General features: G+C 39.4%; 1 protein-coding gene across 2 annotated transcripts in view; it reads right to left on the bottom strand.

The window, feature by feature from the left end:
• LOC127445363 (zinc finger CCHC domain-containing protein 7-like) overlaps positions 1-22,001 on the bottom strand; it is a 72,465-nt gene that overhangs the window by 5,292 nt on the left and 45,172 nt on the right. For both annotated transcript variants that reach the window (XM_051705398.1, XM_051705396.1), the window contains exons 6-8: positions 20,205-20,240; positions 1,541-1,636; positions 1,302-1,419 (exon numbers count right to left, since the gene is read on the bottom strand). In XM_051705398.1, coding sequence (XP_051561358.1) covers positions 1,302-1,419; positions 1,541-1,636; positions 20,205-20,240 — 250 coding nt within the window. The remainder of the gene's footprint in view (positions 1-1,301; positions 1,420-1,540; positions 1,637-20,204; positions 20,241-22,001) is intronic.

The raw sequence follows: 22,001 nt of genomic DNA, 5'->3' as shown, positions 1-22,001 counted from the left end.
ATAGGTGCGTTTACTGGTGTTTTAAAATCCCAATGCTGGGAAACAATTAACATGCACTTGAATGCTATTTGATTTTGACCAAAATTATCACGACAGAAGACGTCCACTGATTGTCACTGATCTTTCCCCCAGCTGTTTCTGTCAAGTGTAGAGTCCACGTAAAGCAACATCTGATATCTCGCACAACTCATGCGAAAGGTGTGTGTTTCAGGTCCATTTCTCTCCATTTGTGAAACATTCTCAGCAGTTTGGGTGTGTGACGCTAAAATACGGGAAAAACGGCATTGTTCCGGGATTTCATACGGAACGCAATTTTTTCCCCTTAATTTAATTAATTAATTTTACCTGATACTGCTTCAGCGTGAGGTTGACTCTCTCTACACTCACTGTCATAAATTCCCTCAGTCGATGATGCCGGAGACAACGGTTGTCAGGGGCGGGGAACGGTAGAACTCAAGTGATAATGCACCAATTACAACAAAGAATCTCTAGTTTCACAAAACAGCATCCAATACAGTTAAAGGGGAACTAACACGACAGTAGATGATGAACTTCTGAAGCAGCAAAACAAGTGGGTATACCAAGGGTATACGCAAATATTGATCCTTCGAAGTCGTTATACGCAAACAGCCCAGTGTATACGTGCGTATGGCCCTGCCTACACCACTGCCTGTATGCTGGCTTGGAAATCTCAAGGATTAATAGTGGTGTTTTCCTTATTACATCACGTGTTGTTCTGAAAGCAAAAAGAAACAAATGAAACACGTTATGTATGCTGTCATCCGCGCAACCTGACCGAAGCAAAGCGGGCGCGTTTACTTGCTAGATTAACCGTATGTGAAGCGCTGCCGGCTCGTGATGCGCGAATGGCTTGCACGCGCTGCACGAGTCTGTTGGGTATACAATAGTCTCGACACATTTTATCTTTTTGTTTAGCCTCCCATTCAGCTCATGAAAACATGCTGCGTGATCATGAGAATTACATCAAGATGTAGACTGGAATGCAGGTATGATATTTCATATAAATAAAATAGTCTAGTCCTCTCTCACCGTTTCTGGTGTACCACTTTTGGATTAACTATCCCTTGAATACCAGGTGTAAATGGGGTCTCAGAGACAACAAACCAGTGCTACAGATCAAGAATTGAGAATTAACCCACTACGTGTGCTCTAGGAGTATGAATATGTGCAAGGAGATATTATTGCTTTTAAAGCACATATGATCAGTGCACTTATGTTGTCATAGATCTCCTCCATGATCGACCTACATCAAAGACTTAGAAGAAAAAAATGTAACAAACCTTTGGCCTTCTTTTTAATTCGATGGTCCCGGCACTTGATGTCACGTATCTTGTCATAATAGGAAACAAAGGGCAGGGTGGGATATGTTCCGTTATACATTCTCCTCTCAGAGCATTCCTGCAGAATAAACACATTTTAACATCACATCACAGCAAATCTGGCCATAGGAATCTTTCCGGGTTGTTCAGGACAGAACACAAAACTTAGTTTAAAGTGATGAAGCTGAACGTTCACTTACATAACCGAAGTGTCCTTTCTTTGAGCAGTTGTAACAGTAGGAGGGGGTCTTGCAGGCCTCTGGATCACTGGCCTCACAGATGGGTCCCAGCGTGGTCTACATCGAGACAGACAGTTATATACTTAGCTGTGATCGATCAGGAGAGAAAAAGGACTGAGTTCCAACCACTAAATAGACATTGTCCAACATATAACTTCAGAAAGATCACATACAGTATATAGTAGGCTTACACTGCAGCTAAATAGAGTTGTCACTCCTCTTATGAGTGCTCAAACACGCTCTGTACATACAGAGTTTGGTTATTAATTTTAGGGGCATGACAGTCACATTCATCAACTGAATTCTCTCCTGAAAATGTCAGGTGAATTTTCATCAACACTTTTCATACAAGATGATTTAATGAATATCTCTGCCCATCTTTTCAGTACAAAAATAAAAAAAACAATTATATGCTTATAGTATGATCTATTCTATAGTACAACCCCAATTCTCAAATGCAGCCACAAGCGACAATAATCGGGGGCCAAGCACGTATGGAAAAATGACAAAAATAATCCAATTTGACTGGAAATTTCCTATGGAACCCTAAACCTTACTCGAACACTAACCCTAGTCCTAACCCTAACTGTCTTAATCACAGTGGCACAAATGGGATTTTCTTAAGTTATTGTGCCCCCTAGCATCAAAAATATATGAAATTTTGCCTGTGACCTCAGAATTTTCTCTTGTCCATGTGTTTTAAGGTTTGTTAAGTTTGAATTTTTCACTCACAAGATACAGGTCAATTAGGCCACACAAAAAAATCAGGGGGCCTGGGTAGCTCAGTGGTAAAATACGCTGTCTACCACCCCTGGAGTTCGCTAGCTCATTAGTTCAAATCCCAGGGCGTGCTGAGTGACTCCAGCCAGGTCTCCTGAGCAACCAAATTGGCCCAGTTGCTAGGGAGGGTAGAGTCACATGGGGTAAACTCCTCGTGGTCGCTATAATGTGGTTCGTTCTCAGTGGGGTGCGTGGTGAGTTGAGCGTGGTTGCCGTGGTGGATGGCATGAAGCCTCCACATGCGCTATGTCTCTGTGGCAACACGCTCAACAAGCCACGTGATAAGATGCATGGGTTGACGGTCTCAGACGCGGAGGCAACTGTGATTCATCCTCCGCCACCCGGACTGAGGCGAATCACTACACAACCACGAGGACTTCAAAGCACATTGGGAATTTGGCATTCCAAATTGGGAGGAAAAGGAAAAAAAAAATCTTTTGACAACCTTTTGTCAGGAGGGTCTGTAGATGATGTACGCTAAATTTCATGCAAATCGAGGAAATAAAAAAATAAAAAATCTAAGTGGTTGAAAAGTTTTAATGCAGAAATGGAAATCAATGTGACCATATGATTTGGGGGCACTGAAGGAGTTGGAGAAGCTAAGAACAATTATTCTAGCCTATACAGTTCCAGAGTTATTAGCAAAAAAGCAAATTTGTTTACTATAGCGCCACCGTGTGGCCGATTCTCAAAAAATTTTATACGCAGCTCCGTGTAGAGACCCTTCTTGTGTATAATAAGTTTCATGACCATCAGCAATTCACAATTCAAGTTATTAGGAGCTGATGTTTTATTGGCTGCTGGCGGCCATTTTGTTTTTATTTTTCAAATCGATAAGTTAAGGATATGTTAGCACTTGCATATTTAATTTGAACTTTGTCGATCAAACAACTGCAGAGTTATTACATTTTTTTTTTGTTGGAGCGCCCCCTTTGGGTACAATTGTATGAAAATTTGCGTGCATCCTTAACATGGTCTGTTGACTATGTGTACCGGGTTTATTAATGTTTGGACTTTGCGTTGAGTAGATATTAAATCAATGAATCAAAGTACGTTCAACCGAAGGAATTGCATCACTAATGTCTTCTGGACGATTTCAAGTATCGAAATTCTTTTGATAACTTTTTGTCAGGAGGGTCAGTAGATGATTATTACCAATTTACGTGCAAAACGGACAAATGGCTTATGAGGAGTTCGAAAAAGTACACATACAAATACAAAAATACAATGTTTATGTTAAGAATTTGAGTGCACCTCAGTCACACAGCTGTGCCCTTTGTGTACCTGTGTATCAGCAGCAGCTGACTACCTGCGTTACATTACTTGACTTCACTCACTTCCTTTCACTTGATGCTGTTATTATAAACCTCACTTACATTTCCCATCTCACCAGTGAATGATGACCTCCATTCTCCCATCATCCACTCTTTCTCACAGACATTCATATAATCTGTATATTTTTCTTTTCTTTGAGGTGATATAAGGGAGTGATTACTGAGGGTATCAATAAATCCCAGTAATGCGCTGGTGATAAGGCCACCTTTGGAGTGTATGTATGTGTGTGCGTTTCTCCATCTGGTCCCAAAGAGCCCAAAGGTGTTTCACGCTCCATCGCACTCCGTAAATACAGCACGATAAAGAGGGTAAGCCGACTGCATTTGTGAGTGTGTGTGCGTGCCACAAAACTACACACATATTGTCTTTTAATGTCTCCTCAAGGGGGCGTTGAGACATACACACACTCATACACACTCATTTTCAATAAGCCAAGACACACGCAGTCCCACTACGTCATATTTTAAACATATCTTCCTCCGTTCCACACACTCCCTCTCTCTTTCTTTCTGTCTGTTTTCCGCTTGAGTGGTTAAAGGGCGGAGGGGTGAATGCTATTAGAACCGCTGGTCATTATCAGCTCAGTGCTGAAAACTGTTCCATCTCCATCACAAAGACACCACCGGTTACCCCCCAGACGCCCATCCTTCTCTCTCGCTCTCTAAACCCCCAAACCCAAAACACTTGCCCCTACATCTACTGCTCTAACCCTTTGCCATTCTATGTCCTTTCTTTGTAAGCACCACTATTTGAACAAAACCCTAACCCTAAGTATTAAACATTAAAGTCATTGCATAACTTGAACTGCATCCCATGAATAAAACCAAATTGTGCGGGCCATTATGGAGTGGTGTGCTATTACTTTTCTAAGTGATCAGACTTCTTGTCTGGCAGGTGAAAAAATCCCCAAATCTAACATTGAAGAAAGGACCCGAGGAATATCTGGAGACCAGAATATTGTAGAGAGTTGGGGGTGGGCTTATGTGACTTTGGCCAGCAAGCAACCACACAGAAACGCCCTGGCAACACCGTAGAAACCACTCAACACCACCCCAGGATCATGAAAATTAGTTCTGATTTAATGAGATCTGATTTAGCAGCGCTGCTAAATCTACAGTGTAAAGCACACAGCGACCCGTGTTTTCCAATTCCTGAAGGAATGACTCTTATGAGCTGGTTCTTTTCAATCTACAGCGCGAAACAGCACGACCAGTGTAGTCTGATTCCCAAACAAATGATATTTATGTGCCAGTTCTTTTTAGTGAATCAAAAACACAAAGCTTGACCAGTGTTGTGCAGTTCCCGATTACTCTTATGAGCCTTTATTTTTTTAGCTAATCAAAAATTTACAGCATGACCAATGTAGTGCGGTTGACTAATGATGAATGACTCTAAAGAGCTGGCTTTTTGTAGTGAATCAAAAATTTTTATACATCAGTTGCTGTAAATGCAATAAGAAATGCATTTCACATTTAAAGTGTTAAAAGAATCGATAATGAAATTTTAAAATGAAAGAAATCAAGTTTCTCTCCATCTATATGGCAACCATTAAATCCTCCGCAACTCTACACACACTGTAAAAAAAATTAAAATAGCATTTTATCCAGCTTATGGGGTTCTTTGAGTCACAGAAATTCCAAATGTGAATTACTTTGCATCTATACTGTATAAAAACACATGTTAGACCAACAATATTCCCCCAAATGTTGTCCCAACTAGCCCAACAGATTTGTCTGAATTAATTTCATATTAAAGTAAGTGTTCCCAGCATACGCAATCAGCCACAACATTAAAACCACCTGCCTAATACTGTGTAGGTCCCCAACAGCACCAACCATTCTCTGTTGACCTCTCTCATCAACAAGGTGTTCACGTCCACTGAACTGCCGCTCACTGGATGTTTTTTGTTTTTGGCACCATTCGGAGTAAATTCTAGAGACTGTTGTGTGTGAAAATCCCAGGAGATCAGCAGTTACAGAAATACTCAAACCAGACCGTCTGGCATAAAATCAAGTCCCCGCCCTACATTTTTTCTTGTTCGATAAGCCGTTTCACTCCGAAATATGTCACAATATGGAAGTTGGTCGCAACTTCTGTTGCATGCCGACTTTAAACAATTGTACCTACTGCCTTGCAGGACATACCTCTCTCTTCAGAGGCAAAGATTGCAGGTAACTTCATATAAAAGTAATTGAAATGGTGCTAAAATGAAAATTCTCATTTTGCTAATTGATAGCTGGCTGAACAAAAAATGAGTAGTTCTCTCAACAAGAATTTGCACATTTACTTAAATTCACATCGACTAAAAAGAAATATGTTACTGTCATTGAGAGAACTCTTACTGCTTGCATTGCGTTTTTAACTTTTTTCTTTTTTTTACAGTGTATCCCTCCATTTCTATTTCTCTTCTCTACTTTTTTACATCTCTTTATCTTTTGACCTCTGTTTCTCCCTCCTCTGTACTTTTACCAGTCTAACCAGCAATTTGTTTCCCCCATTACCGTTTCCTTCATCCCTGCTGATATCGTATGCAAATTGGTGTATGGGATGACTCTCCCTCCTTTACACACATGCACGCCGTGCCCCCTCCCCTGACCTTGAGCTCCTGTTATCGCACTCTTGCTCGAATGCAGCGGACTGAAGGGGAACAAAAAAAGAGAAGACAGTGGCAACCCCTCCATCCGTTCCTCTGTGCATATGAGCTGCTCTGTGGTCCTATATTAATTACCTCTCTTCAGTGTGTGTGTATCACCTCTGTCTGAAAGGATTATCAGGGCAGAGGGTGGCTTCTGATATGTTTGTGTTTCATGACCAAGAATCAGAGGGCATATTCATATACGCACACGCGCACACGCACACGCACATACACACACAACCTCATAGACAGAAATATTTGTACATTGCACCACAAATGGCTTAGGGTAAGTTAGGGTTTGCCTTTTTACATTAAGTGTAGCTTTTTCCCACCTTAAATATCAAAAGTCATCAAAGTCATCAGAAGAATAGGCCTAGATGGAAAATACTCAAACCAGCCCGTCTGGCACCAACAATCATGCCACGGTCCAAATCACTGAGATCACATTTTTTCCCCATTCTGATGGTTGATGTGAACATTAACTGAAGCTCCTGACCCGTATCTGCATGATTTTATGCACTGCAGCCACATAATTGGCTGATTAGATAATAACATGGATGATTGTTGGTGCCAGATGGGCTGGTTTGAGTATTTCTGGGATTTTCACACACAACAGTCTCTAGAATTTACTCCGAATGGTGCCAAAAACAAAAAACATCCAGTGAGTGGCAGTTCTGTGGACGGAAACACCTTGTTGATGAGAGAGGTCAACAGAGAATGACCAGACTGGCTCGAACTGACAAAATCTACGGTAACTCAGATAACCACTCTGTACAATTGTGGTGAGAAGAATAGCATCTCAGAATGCTATTCACTCCCATACAAAACAGACATTACAGATGTAACTACTGTGTAAAGGGGGTGTGGCAAGAGCAAATGTTCATGCACACATTAGTCTAAATAGGGCTTGAAAGAGGAAATTGTCCACATTTTACTCTGCAGCCATCTGATGCCGAACCAGCTTACAGCATACTTACACAATAACATTCGGCAGTTCATAAGAGTAAATAGAATAATAGATCTTGCTTAAAAACAAAGTATTAATGTTGTATACTTGAGTTGTACAGTTGTTTTGATGATGTTTAGTTGAGACAGAACATGAGAATGTGAGAATATTTGACCACCAAGTTGTATTGAGCAGCGATGAGTATTAGGAAATTCATTCAAATTAATAGTAATTATCATATTAGATGTTAATATAAATTGTAAATTATGTTACATTTAGATAAAACTTTACAGAATTGTTGACAAAAAAAAGAGGTCTTCACATGTCTCATACTGTTTTTGCTGTAATGAATGTATATTTTGAAATGTCAAAGAATTTCTACATTTTATTATTTCTAAAAAGAAAATTGGCAAGTGATCAAAGTCACTTTCACACTTGTCAGTTAACATGCCAAAAATAGAAATCTTTTTACATGTAATAACTTATTAATGATTTACAATATATTTTTAGATGAAAAGCATCGAATTATGAATGATTTAGAAGCTTGAATTCCACCGGGTCAAAACTGACCTGAGAATGCAGAAGGTGTCTGCAGATTCTGAACGCAATAGGAGGGTTAAAAAGTCCTCTACTCATTTATATTGCCACACAATCCTTCACTTATCTCATGTAGAATGCTCTCTTTTGTGTAGCGGTCAAATTAACTCAGACTTCAGTCAAACTGATTATTTGGGTCATGTGGTCGAGGAAGAGCTCCCAGTTACACACAATCACATATAAAAACCAATAAAACACACCGCACACACACGTCCAGACAACAGTCCTTCACCACTTTGGCTACAGGCGGACACAACCTTAATCCTTAAACCCACATCAATTCAAACTGTTTCCAGTGCAATCACAATTCAAACATGCACAACAGTCTTTGTGTGCTTGGGGATTAGGGAGAGGTGGGAGATTTGAGGTGCATTCTGCATATGTTACAGAAAACAGACCCCCTGATGTTCCACAAAAGGCGGCCATTTAATAGAAGAGTTTTAGTATGGATAAAGGAACCACAATCACCTATGTCTAACGAGAGAGAGAGAGAGAGAGAGAGAGAGAGAGAGAGAGAGAGAGAGAGAAAGAGATTGAGAGAGACAAGTGAGATATTAGATACAGAAACTATTTTAGTGGCTCCCCCACCTCATTCTCCTTTTGCGTTGTAAATTAAAGACCCTATGAAATATAGATTAGTTTTGTTGCTTGTAGTCGAAGTAGCCCTTTTCCACCGCAATGGCGATGGTTCTTGTGCCGAGCCTGTTCTTGGCTGGTTCATAGCCGGGGCCATCTAGAGCCTATCGTGAACGGCCGTGCTTTTCCACCAACTTGAGATCTGCTTGAGAGCCGAACAGTGACATAACAGGTCACGTGGCTACCTCACCTGTCTACAAACAAACATGGCGCATCGCAGTGTTTATTTACATCTTTTACTCCTGTTTTTGAGGACATATTTAAACATACAGAGAAATGCAATCCAACGTTATAACATTGCTCAAGTTTGTCAGAGAAGACATCTACGCTCAAGACGACAGCTATGTCAGCTGTTAAAATTACATTATTTTGTATGAACCTTTTAATGTGGCTTAACTTAGTACGAAACTGTAACAGAGGAATCGTGATTAACACTGGTGCAGCAGACGGTTATATTTGGATTTTTGCCATAGCATACAGCTAATATTACGTTTACAGAGAATCTCCATTGGTTTATTTACCAGATAGCAGCAATCTTCCTAACAGAATAGCTGGCCAAAAATCCCCTTACTGAACAAAACAATGAGCAAAATCAGGTGAGAAGAGTGTAAGAAAAGCTAACAATAATGGCAAATTTAATAACTTACCGAGGTCAGCTACAGAAGACACTGGCGATTCGGTGTTTGTCTCAAGCGTGACTGACTGAATTCAATACCCTGGTTAGTTTGCTGGATGGTCGGTGTCTGAGCACATCGTTGCTCCGTCCACTGCGGCTTTTGCTTAGGTCCTTTTTTTTCTTTTGCAATCTCTTTAGATTATTATGGATACCCGTAGAAGACCATATCGCAAGTAAAGAGACTTTTGAAGTCTCACTTTGTTTTTATTGTTGATCTAGATAAAGTACTCCTTGCTGCAGATGGTAGCTTTCCAAACTGTTTTTGTTTGGGAAAACTTTACCTGGTGATGACACCCTGGGCCCGCCCTCCGCCCCCTTACGTAATTGGTTCCTGCACAGAGACCAGCAAGCTTTTGGGGCCGGTGTGGAACAGGTTTTCCACCCCGGAACTGCCTATTCTGTGGTGGAAACGCGCCGTAACCATTCAATAATAAACACCGGCCCAGGAACACGCCCCCGAACTATGTTGGTGGAAAAGGGCTATATGTCTTGGCTTTGAGCCCATATCAAGTACTGTGCAGAAGTTTTAGGCACTTGTGAAAAATGTTGCATAGTGAGGATGTCTATAATGCCATAAATTGGTTTCATTTATCAATTAACATCATACAAAGTCCAGCAGACATAAAAAAAAAAAAAAAGCTAAATTAAAATTTCTGAGACCACCTTTGCATTCAAAACAGCACCAATTCTCCTATATACACCTGGACACAGTTTTTCTTGGTTGCTGGCAGATAGGATGTTTTAAGCTTCTTGGAGAATTCACCACAGCTCTTCTATCTAATTAGTCTGTCTCAATTGCTTCTGTCTCTTCATGTAATCTCATACTGACACGATGTTCAGTGGGGGGCTTTGTGGGGGCCATGACATCTGTTGCAGGGCTCCCTGTTCTTCTATTCTAATCTTTTCTATTTGCAAAAGTAATGTTTGGTAGTCTAACATTTATATTTCCTATTGACACACTAAAGCTGAAGATATAAATAACCATCTTAAGACAAATGCTTCACATCTTATGTGCCTAAGACTTTTGCACAGTACTGTATATTACCAAATAATTCCATGATTTTCCATAAGTCTTAGAGGTCCAGACTTTAAAGCCCTTTATGTACTTGCCCTTATATTTACAGATAAGACCATAGATGGCTCCTCAATACTGTGGTTAGGTCATTTTAGCAATAATAATAATAATTATAATAATAGTACATTATAGTATTTGTTATGCACCAGTCTCTCTGTGCCTGCCCTCCAAGTAATAACCAGAAGCCATCATCCAAACCAGCAGATAAGTGTGTGTGTGTGTGTGTGTGTGTGTGTGAGAGAGAGCGAGAGAGAGGGAGGGAGAGAAAGAGACACCTGTAAAAAGACAGCAGTGCAAGAAGTTTGTGTTTGTACCAGTAATTGAGCAGTTTACTTTTATGTCCTCTCCGTCACAGAAAGACACACACACACATCTAGTTCTTAAGAGGAAACAGTTCACTCATATCTTCTATCAGTTCTCAATTACCAATCCATTAGAATGATGGCAAATCGTTGCCTTTCTAAAGGTTATGCATACACAAACAATTCACTTATTTAAAAAAGTACTATGGCATGACAATGTTTTTTTTTTTTTTTTTTTTGGTTATGTTCTATTGTAATACTTCGTTTTTTGACATGCACTAGAGTTTGAGTTTTGATCTTATGATCTTGGTCTTAAAGCCTGGTTTATACTTGACATAAACCAACTTGTTCGTGAGGTATCATGCACAGACTATGATGTCATCGAGGCTGTTGACTGCGAAGGCTTGTCAATTTTTGTAACTTTTCTCGCTGTGCGTGTGCAGTGCTTAAATCCCATTGGACGAATTCGAGGAAAGGGGCAGGGCCGATGTGCCTGCAATTATGAGCCAGTGTAAAACTCATGCTAATAATGTTAAAAGGACAATGTTTTCAATGTGAAATGACCCGAAAGACAAGTAAGCCTATTTATCCACTACCTTTTGAACACTGGATAAACACGTTTTTTTAAAATACTATATTATTAAACAGCTCTTGTTTATTTTATACTGTGTAAAAATAAAAGCATTTTTATTAACATAGGTTTGAATTTAATTGGAGTTCATACAATTATTTTTTAAACTTATTATTTTTTTTACTTTATTTCATGGGATAAAATAAAATGGCTTGCACTGCACTTGTCACTTAAAGTGTTCAAGATGATTACAAAGGAAATTATTCATCAATCTAATTAGTTAAATCATAAAACAAATGATGAAAAATGTAAATGGGGATGGGGAAGAAGCAGCACTACACTCCTGAAGAAGCACTAAAGACTGCAGTGATGTGTTGGGGGTTCACTTAAGACAAACTTTGATCTTTGTTGACCATAATTCAATCTCACAAGCACAGTCCTATGCAAATTTCTCAATTCATTCAAACTGTTCTCCTGAACTTCTATCATGTCATATACTGACAGACTAATGGTTCCACACTGGATTCGTGAACTCAACAGTAAAATATCAACGTGAGAGAGAACAGTTTCACTGAGCTGTTCCCATTCAATACACACACTCACTCGAAATAAACTGTGTCAGATACTTCTCTCTGTCTCATGGACAGATTTCCATTCACACAACTATCACCAAGTGAAAGAGAGCATGTCATCATAAAACTCAGGATCCCAATATTCCGGATGAGGCAATATAAATGGGGACTTAAACATAAAACAAACCCATTTAATTTTCCTTTATGACCCCCCTTTCTGTCACCTTTAGCTAACTTCTGAGCACATTTCTCAGCAAATTTGTGCTCATACTATCAATAGGTCTCACATATGTGTGCACAAGCCTGCATTATTTACACCTCTGTAGTATTGCTTAAATGTCAGTAGATGGTGCTGTATGTCTACCACACCAACACACACACATGCTGCATGAATGTAGACACAGTCTGTTTTATTTGCTAAATAACATTTTATTTGCTTATCTATTGGTAGAATAATGTATAACTTAATATACCTGACTGAACAGTCTGTTGAATATCATCTATAGTGAATGAGCAATAGTATTTTAGAATAAGCATTTCTGGCTTATGCAGAGTTCGAAATCACGAATAACACCCAAAAATCACTCTGACTCTGCTGACAATAAAAATACAATAAATATACACAACTATATATATATATATATATATATATATATATCTTGGATTTTCTCTTATGTCTTTTTAATTGTTTACCATTTCTGAGATTCTGTTATCAGATTGATCAAGTTGATCACTCTGATCCCATAAAAACGGTATGTCCCTCATTCATTTTTTTGGAAACTCCTATGCTAATCATTCAATTAAATGTCATTACTGTGTAAAGGATTACTAGGCTGATCAGTTTGAGGAGAGGAGGGATTTTATAAAGTAGTTTAAAAAATGCTAATTGCTCACCAATATCCTCTTAAAACGTTTGGAATCTGTATCCCCTTCAGACCCGTAATATCTGAACAAAAAATAAAAGCTCTGTAGTGTGCTGCTAAATGCACGAATGTGAAAAATGTATTCATTTCCGCCAAGTGTGTGCATGTAAAGAACATGTGTAAAAGCTGTGAAATTATTTTTGAGGTTTTCTTTTATCCGTACAGACATTGAAGGAATATTGAAGTTTCAGAACAAGTTAAGCTTAATCTACAGCATTTGTGGCATAATGTTGATTACCACTAAAAATAACTTCCCACCTGTTCCTCTTTAAAAACAAACAACCAAAAAAACAGTAAGGGTTACAGTACAGCACTTATAATGGAAGTGAATGGGGCCAGTCCATACACATTAAAATACACAGTGTTTCAAAAGTATAGCTACAAGATGTAAACATTATACGTGTTAACATGATTTTAGAGTGATAGCTTACAAACCTTATCTGTGTTAAATTATATTCAGTATAACAACATTATTGTCATGACGACGTAATGCAGTAAATGCGGTCATGGCTGTAAACCCCTGATTTTAGCATAATAAAATCATACTGACGTATAATGTTTAAGTCTTGTGGCTATACTTTGAACCAGTGTGTATCTTAAAGGTGCTGTAAGCAATTTTAGCGTTCTGAAGCGTTCACGTGAATTAGCCACGCCCCCTCGTTCCAAAACTCCGCCCTCCAAAGATAATTTTGAGACCAAAACTGAGCAAAAGAGCAGTATTGTTTGTTCCTGTGGCTGTCAAATTCAACAGTGGCACAATAGCGCCCTCAACTGACAAACATTATGAATTATAGCCTCAATGATCCACTTCAAATACAACACTTTGAGAACGAGCTAAATGATTGACAGGTGAAAAGCGTCAATGTCCACAGTCACATTTTTGTTTGTGGTTTACAAAGTTTACAGCTGTCACAGAGACCGTGAGATATCTCAGGACACTTATTTCATTAATATCAGGGAGTAGGAAAAAAATTTGCATACTATTTTGAAAAAAATCACTTACAGCACATTTAATGTTTATGGACTGGCCGCATTCACTTCCATTGAAAGTGCCTTACTGTAACCATGATTTTGACTTTATTACATAAACAAGAGGGACAAGTCAAAATCATTTTTGCCACAAAAGCTGTTGATTAAGCTAAACTTGTATTAAAATTGGAACATTCCTTTAACCAGGCTGTGACCGCATTGTGTGATTTGGCCGTACAGCTTGCATTAGATGAAAGCATCCCATCTGATCAGACCGATAAAGGAATCAAACGGCAAATTTGGCCCAGACATCCATCATTCTCTAAAAACAAGGTTTGTCTTTCAGTTCCTCTCTTTGCTGTACTGCATAACGCATTTGCTTTGTAAAACTTTCACCCTTTGCATAGCACATGTGAACATCCGTGCTTCTCTCTCTGGCCGTCTCCTCTGGGCTTTGTGGCAAACTCAGTAGAGTTGAGTGGTTGTTTGTTAGTGAAGGCAGGTGCAGGCCTCACCCACACACGCGCACACAGAGGATAAACAGAGCCAGTAGAAAAGGACTGGTCTGACAGAATGCCTTTTCACACCTGACTGGTCCTAGCATAGGGCGACAGGCCACAGCTCCCAAAGCACGACACACACACAGCACACACACACACACACACACACACACAGGTATCTGTACTGTATTTAACTTTGAGCCCTCTAGACTCCAGGATAGTTTAAAGGCCTTAAAGACCGTCTGTTGAGGGTGACTCAATTTAAGTACCTACACACACAGACAGAACCAGGGCAGGACCCAAAGGATGAGAGTAATACACAAGCAGATGGACTCAGTCCAGCAGAACCAAGTGGGCCTGTATGAGACCATCACAAACTACAGTATTTTACGCCATTATAAACCCTACAGAATCAAGACACAAATGTCACACAGTGTTGAGAAGGCGTAGAGGGCTCTTACAAAAATGCAGTTTGTGTGCCACAGTTTTCGGCAAAATATCATAGTCAATAAAGTCAGGGTTCCCCACCAATGAATTCCCAAGCCTTTCCAGTTGTTCATGAATACTGCACAAGGAGACAATATTTTAGGGAAAACTGTACAGTTGACCGTAACTACAAGCATTTCAACGAATTGAAATGTCGTTTTATTCATTTCAATGACTTGCACAACTTCTATTAATTTCCAAAACAATTGCATGACTTTTCCAGGCCTGGTGATCAGAATGTAAAACTGACCTGACATTTATTAACTGACCATACAGTTATTATTACTAGGGGTGGGAATCACATGGTAACTGGCGATACGATATAATATCGATATTTAAACCGCGATACAATATTATTGTGATTCTGTTTTTTTTTGTTTTTTTGGTGAACTGTGATTCAAAATGACCATATATTGTGCTATTTCACTTAATGTTACTCATTCGTCTTCATCGGACTTGTTCTGTTCAAATCACCAAATGCATTGTTAAATTAATATAAAAGTGCCAGTTTACAAAACAAGGCCAGTATATTTCCTAAAATCTATGTACAAAGCCATCAGCATATAAGACCATAATGGCTCTCTATTTCTGTGGTTAGGTCAATGTAGCTAGTCTTTCTAAAAACAAATAAAATAGTATTTATGAATACAATAGTAGCCTAAACACTCTAAATACAATGTGTGTTACAGCACAGTTTCAATACACAAAAGTATAATTGGTTTCACCTAAAAGGTTAGCCTGTTTTACACTTTCACGCATGCAAATATCACGATACATTAACATATCGATATTTTTTCCCACCTCAAATTTTTTCTACTGTAAAATCAGTCAATATGGAAATATAAATAAATATTAGTTCTTCAGACAGTACAAGAAGCTGTCAGAATCCCTATTTCATTAGAATTTTTAAAGAATTAGCTTACACCAAGTTACCACCATTTAATTATAGAAACAACAGCTGTAATAACTGTTTCTTCAACTTTGGGCAATTTAATACCACTTTTTTATTCAAAATGTATCACTGTCTTAAGAGTTGTGGTGTTATTTCAACAACATCTATCAATTTTGCCCCTCATCAAGTTTTATCAAAAGTTTGTGTACTTGTTACCCAAATCGACAAAAGTGTGTCAGTGAAGAGCTTGATTGAGATGAAGTATGAGACAATAGATGTTTGAGAAAACAATGAAAACTCTAGGTAAACTGAAATACATTTTTATTGGGTGCAATTTTCCATTTTGCCAAATTATGCAAAAAGAATGTAAATATTCTGTTTTTTTGTTTGTTTGTTTTTTTAGAATACATTCAACTTTAGCTATGAAAATATCCTAGCAACCAGAGATCATTTAGCAGCGATGGGCCACTTCTATTAAAATGAATGGGAGAAATTGGAAAGCTCAACCAAGGAGCTCTCGCGCCCAACGGTCAACGGATGTAGAAAGGAAGTCCCACCTTACAGGTAAAAGAGCCAATAACCTTTTAGATTCAGACATCGCCTGACAATCATCTCAAGAACGTGCGTGCGCATTAGCTAAACAAGCCGAGAAAATTGCGTGTTTTAGCGTAAAAAGGAGGTAAAGAAGCCGAATTTATGATACCAGTATTGTCACATTTTATTGCTGATTTGAAATATGTTCTTTGATCGTAATCTTGACCAACTGAGATTTTGGTCTTTCTCCATTCAAGTAGATAGGAGCTGCACTGGCATGACTGGAAATAGCCTCCTGAGAGCGTTCCAAAGATGACCAACAGTGGACTGACTTGCTAGAAAGACTTTGCTAGCACCACAAAGGAGTCGTCCATTTTATTAAAAAAAAACAAAACAAATGTAATTTCTATCACAGTCATTTCCATTGGAAATGACACTGTGGTAGGACTTTTCATGAGAAAAATGACACAAATCTCTTATGATGCATGTACATACAGTGGACATTGTTAGTAGACAAATTAAATAAACTAGCGAGAGTGTGAAAAGGGTTTTAATGAGACTTTACTTTATAAAAGTCCACAGTTCTAAGTGCCCGAAGTTGAAGAAACACCCAACTACGGTACTGTTGGCAGAAACAACAGATCCCATGTTAAATTTAGGGGTGAGGGTGTAACAATGTTAGTTTCTGTCTCTTGTCTATTCTCTGAGCTTCATCAGTAAATATCCTGAGAAAACAAGCATTTCATTTGACACGGAAATGGAATCGTGAAGTTGAGAAATGTGAGGGGCGAGAATTATTTTTGAGAAGACTTTAACCCCTCCACGCACCCTTTCAAGAGCCCCAGAGGCACCTTCCTTTTCATCCCGCCTTTCTTTTTCTCTCTCTCTCCACTCCGCCACCCCGCGCACTAGGCTAGCGCTAACGATCTGGCCTTTTCATTAGGCAGGCGCGCTAATTAGACTGTGTGTGTGCGCGTGTGACGGGTCGAGTGACTGCTCGGCGCAGCGCGATGCTGGCAGCCCATTTCATGCTTTATCACGTCTTTTAATTGACAAACAACCTGCTCTTTTCTCTTAGGCTGAGGTCTATATTCCAGGAGTCTGTGCGTATGTGTGTGTGTGTGTGTGTGCAGATGTTCCAGTGCGCCCCTTGACGTTTAGCTTTGTGTGTGACTGTCACATGCCTTCTCACCCTGGTGGATCTTTGGGGAGAAAATGCTCAGTGAGTTTGCCAATTAACCACTTTCAGATTGTTCTGTGACAAAACACACACCAACTCAAATAAAATTCACATATAAACGAACCACGGCATGTTTTGGAGTCACATGTTCTTAGGAAATAGCCCTTAGATGTTTTAAAATTCTGTGTACTAACTAAGGAACGTTATTCAAGCAGACCTTTTTTTTTTACCGTATGAAAGCTAATCTCTACTTCACTTAGACACACTCTCAGGAGTCCACCACTGATACACTTTCACACAAAAGGCAAAGCAGCAGGACACAGAGAGCCTTTTCTCTGCAAGTCACAATCGTGGCTAATATTGTTCATGATGAGTTTGTGTGTGCGTGTTTATACACATGTGAGTGCACAAAGGTTTGGTAAAACACACAAAAAAAATATTAATATACCAGTTATTCATGTTGCCTGCACAACAACTACTGTTCATTTTGACTGGGTTTTCCTTGTCAGTTGTGTTTACACTTTGTTTAACGTGTTCTTTCTTCATTTTGGATGCTTAAAAGGATAGTTCACCCAAAGGTGAAAATTTTGTTGTCACAAACCAACATAAAATAAAACATATACTTTTGTTGTCACCATAAATTATGTTGATGTATGAGTTACTTAAGACAGACGTAAGACAGAATGATAGGCTCAGTCACCATTCACTTTCAATGTATGGAAAAATCTGCAGTGAAAGTGAATGGTGACTGAGACTGTCAGGCCCTAACATGTTGCCTAGCATCTGCTATTGTGTTGCATGGAAAAACGAAATACATACAACATCATGTTAAGGTTTGGACTAACATGAGGGTGAGTAAATTATGAGAGAGTTTTTATTTTTGGGTGAACCAATGACACATTTATAGGAATATTCCGGGTTCAATACAAGCTCAATCGACAGCATTTGTGGCATAATGTTGATTAAAAAAAACTTTTTTTTTGATTTGGCCTAAAAAAAGCACAAATCTGGGTCCCAGTGAGGCACTTACTATGGAAGTGAATGGGGCCAATCTGTAAATGTTAAAATATAATTTCAAAAGTATAGCCACAAGATGTAAACAATATATTGTAAACATGATTTTAGAGTAATACAATTGCTTACTAACATTTTCTGTGTGAAGGTTCTACTTCGTTGTCATGACGATATAACACAGTAAACCCTAAAGCAACATGAAAATTAAATATAAACAACCTTACAGCTCAAACAATGCACAAGTTTTAACTGAAGAATTAATGCAAGAGCTTTTATAAAATTATAAGCTTCACATTTCTGCCTTTAATCCCTCCAAAAATTGGCCCCATTCACTTTCATTTTAAGTGCTTCACTGTAACCTTGATTTTTGCTTTATTTAACCCTTGTGTTGTGTTCGTTTTGTGCTAACACATTTTGTGTTCCCGGTCAAAAATGGCCGGCCCACTAAGATTGCTTATAAATCTCTCATATTGCATATATTATTACAAAATATTGCATAATATCTTTTTATCAACTTTTATCAACTAGTAATTATGATGATTTTTTTGGTTCTTTTCTCCCCAATTTGGAATGCCCAATTCCCAATGCGCTCCAAGTCCTCGTGGTGGCGTAGTGGCTCGCCTCAATCCGGGTGGCGGAGGACGAATCTCAGTTGCCTCCACGTCTGAGACAGTCAATCCGCGCATCTTATCACATGGCTTGTTGAGCGCATTACCGCGGAGACGTAGCGCGTGTGGAGGCTCACGCTATTCTCCGCAGCATCCACGGAAAACACACCACGCACCCCACCGAGAGTGAGAACCACTTTATAGCGACCAAGAGGAGGTTACCCTAATGTGACTCTACCCACCCTAGAAACCGGGCCAATTGGTTGCTTAGGAAGCCTGACTGGAGTCACTCTGCATGCCCTGGAATCGAACTTGCGACTCCAGGTATGGTAGTCAGCGTCTTTACTTGCTGAGCTACCCAGGCCATTTTGAAGATATTTTAAAAATATATATTTTTATTGATAGAATGATTCATTAAACTGAGCTTATATAGCCAGTGCAAAAATAAAAAATAATATTTGTAATAATAAATAAATAACCACTTGCTTGATCAAAATAGGTGTCACTTTAAAGCTTTGAATCTGGACTTTACAATGCATTTAGCTGATCCTACCAATTCTTAAATAATGCATTATAATTGGCTAAGAAATAAGAACGGTTTCATTTTCACAACAGTTATTTTCAGAGTTGGTAAAACCATAAAAAAAGATGAGATAGCCATGAGTGGAAAGGTCTGAATTAGTAGAATGCAATGAGCAAATTTGTTTCACTCAAAGGTCAAACTGCAGTGAGTATTAGTGTATGAAATAAAACAGGAGTGGCTTTTTGTCCCGTGTTTCCTTATTACTTCCTGAAACATATACATAACATAGACAATGACATATAGTAACTTACAGCAGACTATCCAGAGCCTAAATACAACATAATATGATAGGTAGATCTTGAAATATTTTTCAAACAGTGTAAATGGAAAGACGATGCACAAGAGGGCACTCAACACACAATGCGTGCGTGTGCACATGTCCGAAGACTTTGTGTGTGCAAACACACATATGTACTCATCTAAAGGATTTAGATGCTCCTGAACACTTAATATTTCTGTATTCTGTAGTCTAAACCATTAATTTCCAATGGCCGGTCATTTTTGACCGAAATGTAAAGAAAATTGTTAATTATTTTGTGTTTTCAGATACCATATCTGAACAAAGTCAAGGAATTTTATTCCAATTAAATGAAGTCAAGAAGAAAAAAAAAAAGAAAAAAAGTCGGCCGGGTCAAAATAACCGCCACACAACATAAGGGTTAAAGAAAAGGAGGGACAATTCGAAATAGTTTTTGTGGTAATCAACATTGTGCCACAAATGCTGTCGATTGAGCTTAACTTGTATTAAACCAGGAATAGCCCTTGAAGACATAACTTGTGACATAAGCACACAGACAAACACAAGGCTTACCGTGAGGTGGTACTGTCTCCAGATTTCTGGACACTCCTGTTGAGTGACACAAAAGAAAAAAAGTCAAAACCTTAAAAGCAAGTAACCACCACACAGTTAAAATCATAGATTTTCATGACAATTCCTTATAAACAAAGAAACAAAGAGTATGGGGTGCTTGAAAACATCCACTGAGACCCTATTCTTTATCTCTGTTTCTACTAATTCTACACATCTTCTAATTTATTCTCCCTTTTGTTATCCATTTATTTCCAAGCTTTCTTATGTCCTCTTTGATCAAATAATCAGCAGAAGTAACCTAATAGTTTTAGGAACCTATTAGGAAACTAACAGTGAACAGTACTGATATTTATTGAAGGATGGACAGAGAAAAATATATCGAAAGTGAAGAAGAGGGTTTCTCAGTTTGCCGTTGCAAGCTCAAGCCGTCTCAACGGATACTGAGCGAGTGTGGTTAACACATTTGCCCTGTGAGCTTCCTACAGCTCTCTGAAAATTGAAACTGCTGAGGGCACAGCAGCTAGACTCATTTATACACTTATCTTTCCATTTAACCCCACCTGAGAGCCAGAGAGAGAGGGAGGGAGAGGCTTTACCAACCCCTGTTGGGTTATCCTGCTGAGGGCATTGTAGAAAAAAATTTAAAATCTTTAAGAATCTGCTTTTCTTTCCCACACTCGCTGTGACAAGGTGTAACACAGTAAAGAAGACATTAAAAAAATATTTCCGCTCTGTAGATACTAAAAACCAAACACTCTGATAAACACATCACTCTGCTAAAATTGTGGAGTGCTGATAAAAAGGATCAATGAATCGCTTTAAGAAAAGAAGTTTCTGTGGGCCTGGGTAGATCAGTGGTAAAGACGCTGGCTACCACCCCCGGAGTTTGCCAGTTCGCTAGTTAGAATCCCAGGGCATGCTGAGTGACTCCAGCCAGGTCTCCTAAGCAACCAAATTGGCCCAGTTGCTAGGGAGGGTAGAGTCACATGGGGTAAACTCCTCATGATCGCTATAATGTGGTTAGTTCTCGGTGGGGTGCGTGGTGAGTTGAGCGTGGTTGGCGCGGTGGATGGCTTGAAGCCTCCACACGTGGCAATGCGCTCAACAAGCCACGTGATAAGATGCGCGGGTTGACAATCTCAGACGCGAAGGCAACTGGGATTCGTCCTCCTCCACCCGGACTGAGGCAAATCACTACGCGACCACGAGGACTTAAAAGCACATTGGGAATTGGGCGTTCCAAATTGGGAGAAAAAGGGAAAAAAAAAAGAAAAAAAAAGGGTTCTGGATCCTGGGTATCTCAGCGAGTAAAGACGCTGACTACCACACCTGGAGTCGCAAGTTTGAATCCAGGGTGTGCTGAGTGACTCCAGTTAGGCTTCCTAAGCAACCAAATTGGCCCGGTTGCTAGGGAGGGTAGATAACATGGGGTAACCTCCTCGTGGTCACTATAATGTGGTTCTCGCTCTCGGTGGGGCGCATGGTAAGTTGTGCGAGGATGCCGCGGAGAATAGCATGAGCCTCCACACGCACTAGGTCTCCACGGTAATGCGCTCAACAAGCCACGTGATAAGATGCACGGATTGACGGTCTCAGACGTGGAGGCAACTGAGATTCGTCCTCCGCCACCCGGATTGAGGCGAGTCACTACGCCACCACAAGGACTTAGAGCGCACTGGGAATTGGGCATTCCAAATTGGGAGAAAAAGGGAAAAAAAAAAGAAAAAAAAGAAGAAAAAAAAAGGGTTCTGGGGCCTGGGTATCTCAGCAAGTAAAGACGCTGACTACCACACCTGG

The sequence above is a fragment of the Myxocyprinus asiaticus genome, chromosome 8 (genome assembly GCF_019703515.2).
Source record: "Myxocyprinus asiaticus isolate MX2 ecotype Aquarium Trade chromosome 8, UBuf_Myxa_2, whole genome shotgun sequence".
NCBI lineage: Eukaryota > Metazoa > Chordata > Actinopteri > Cypriniformes > Catostomidae > Myxocyprinus > Myxocyprinus asiaticus.
The sequence above is the reverse complement of the archived record's forward strand: the minus strand, read 5'-3'. Positions and strand labels throughout refer to the sequence as shown.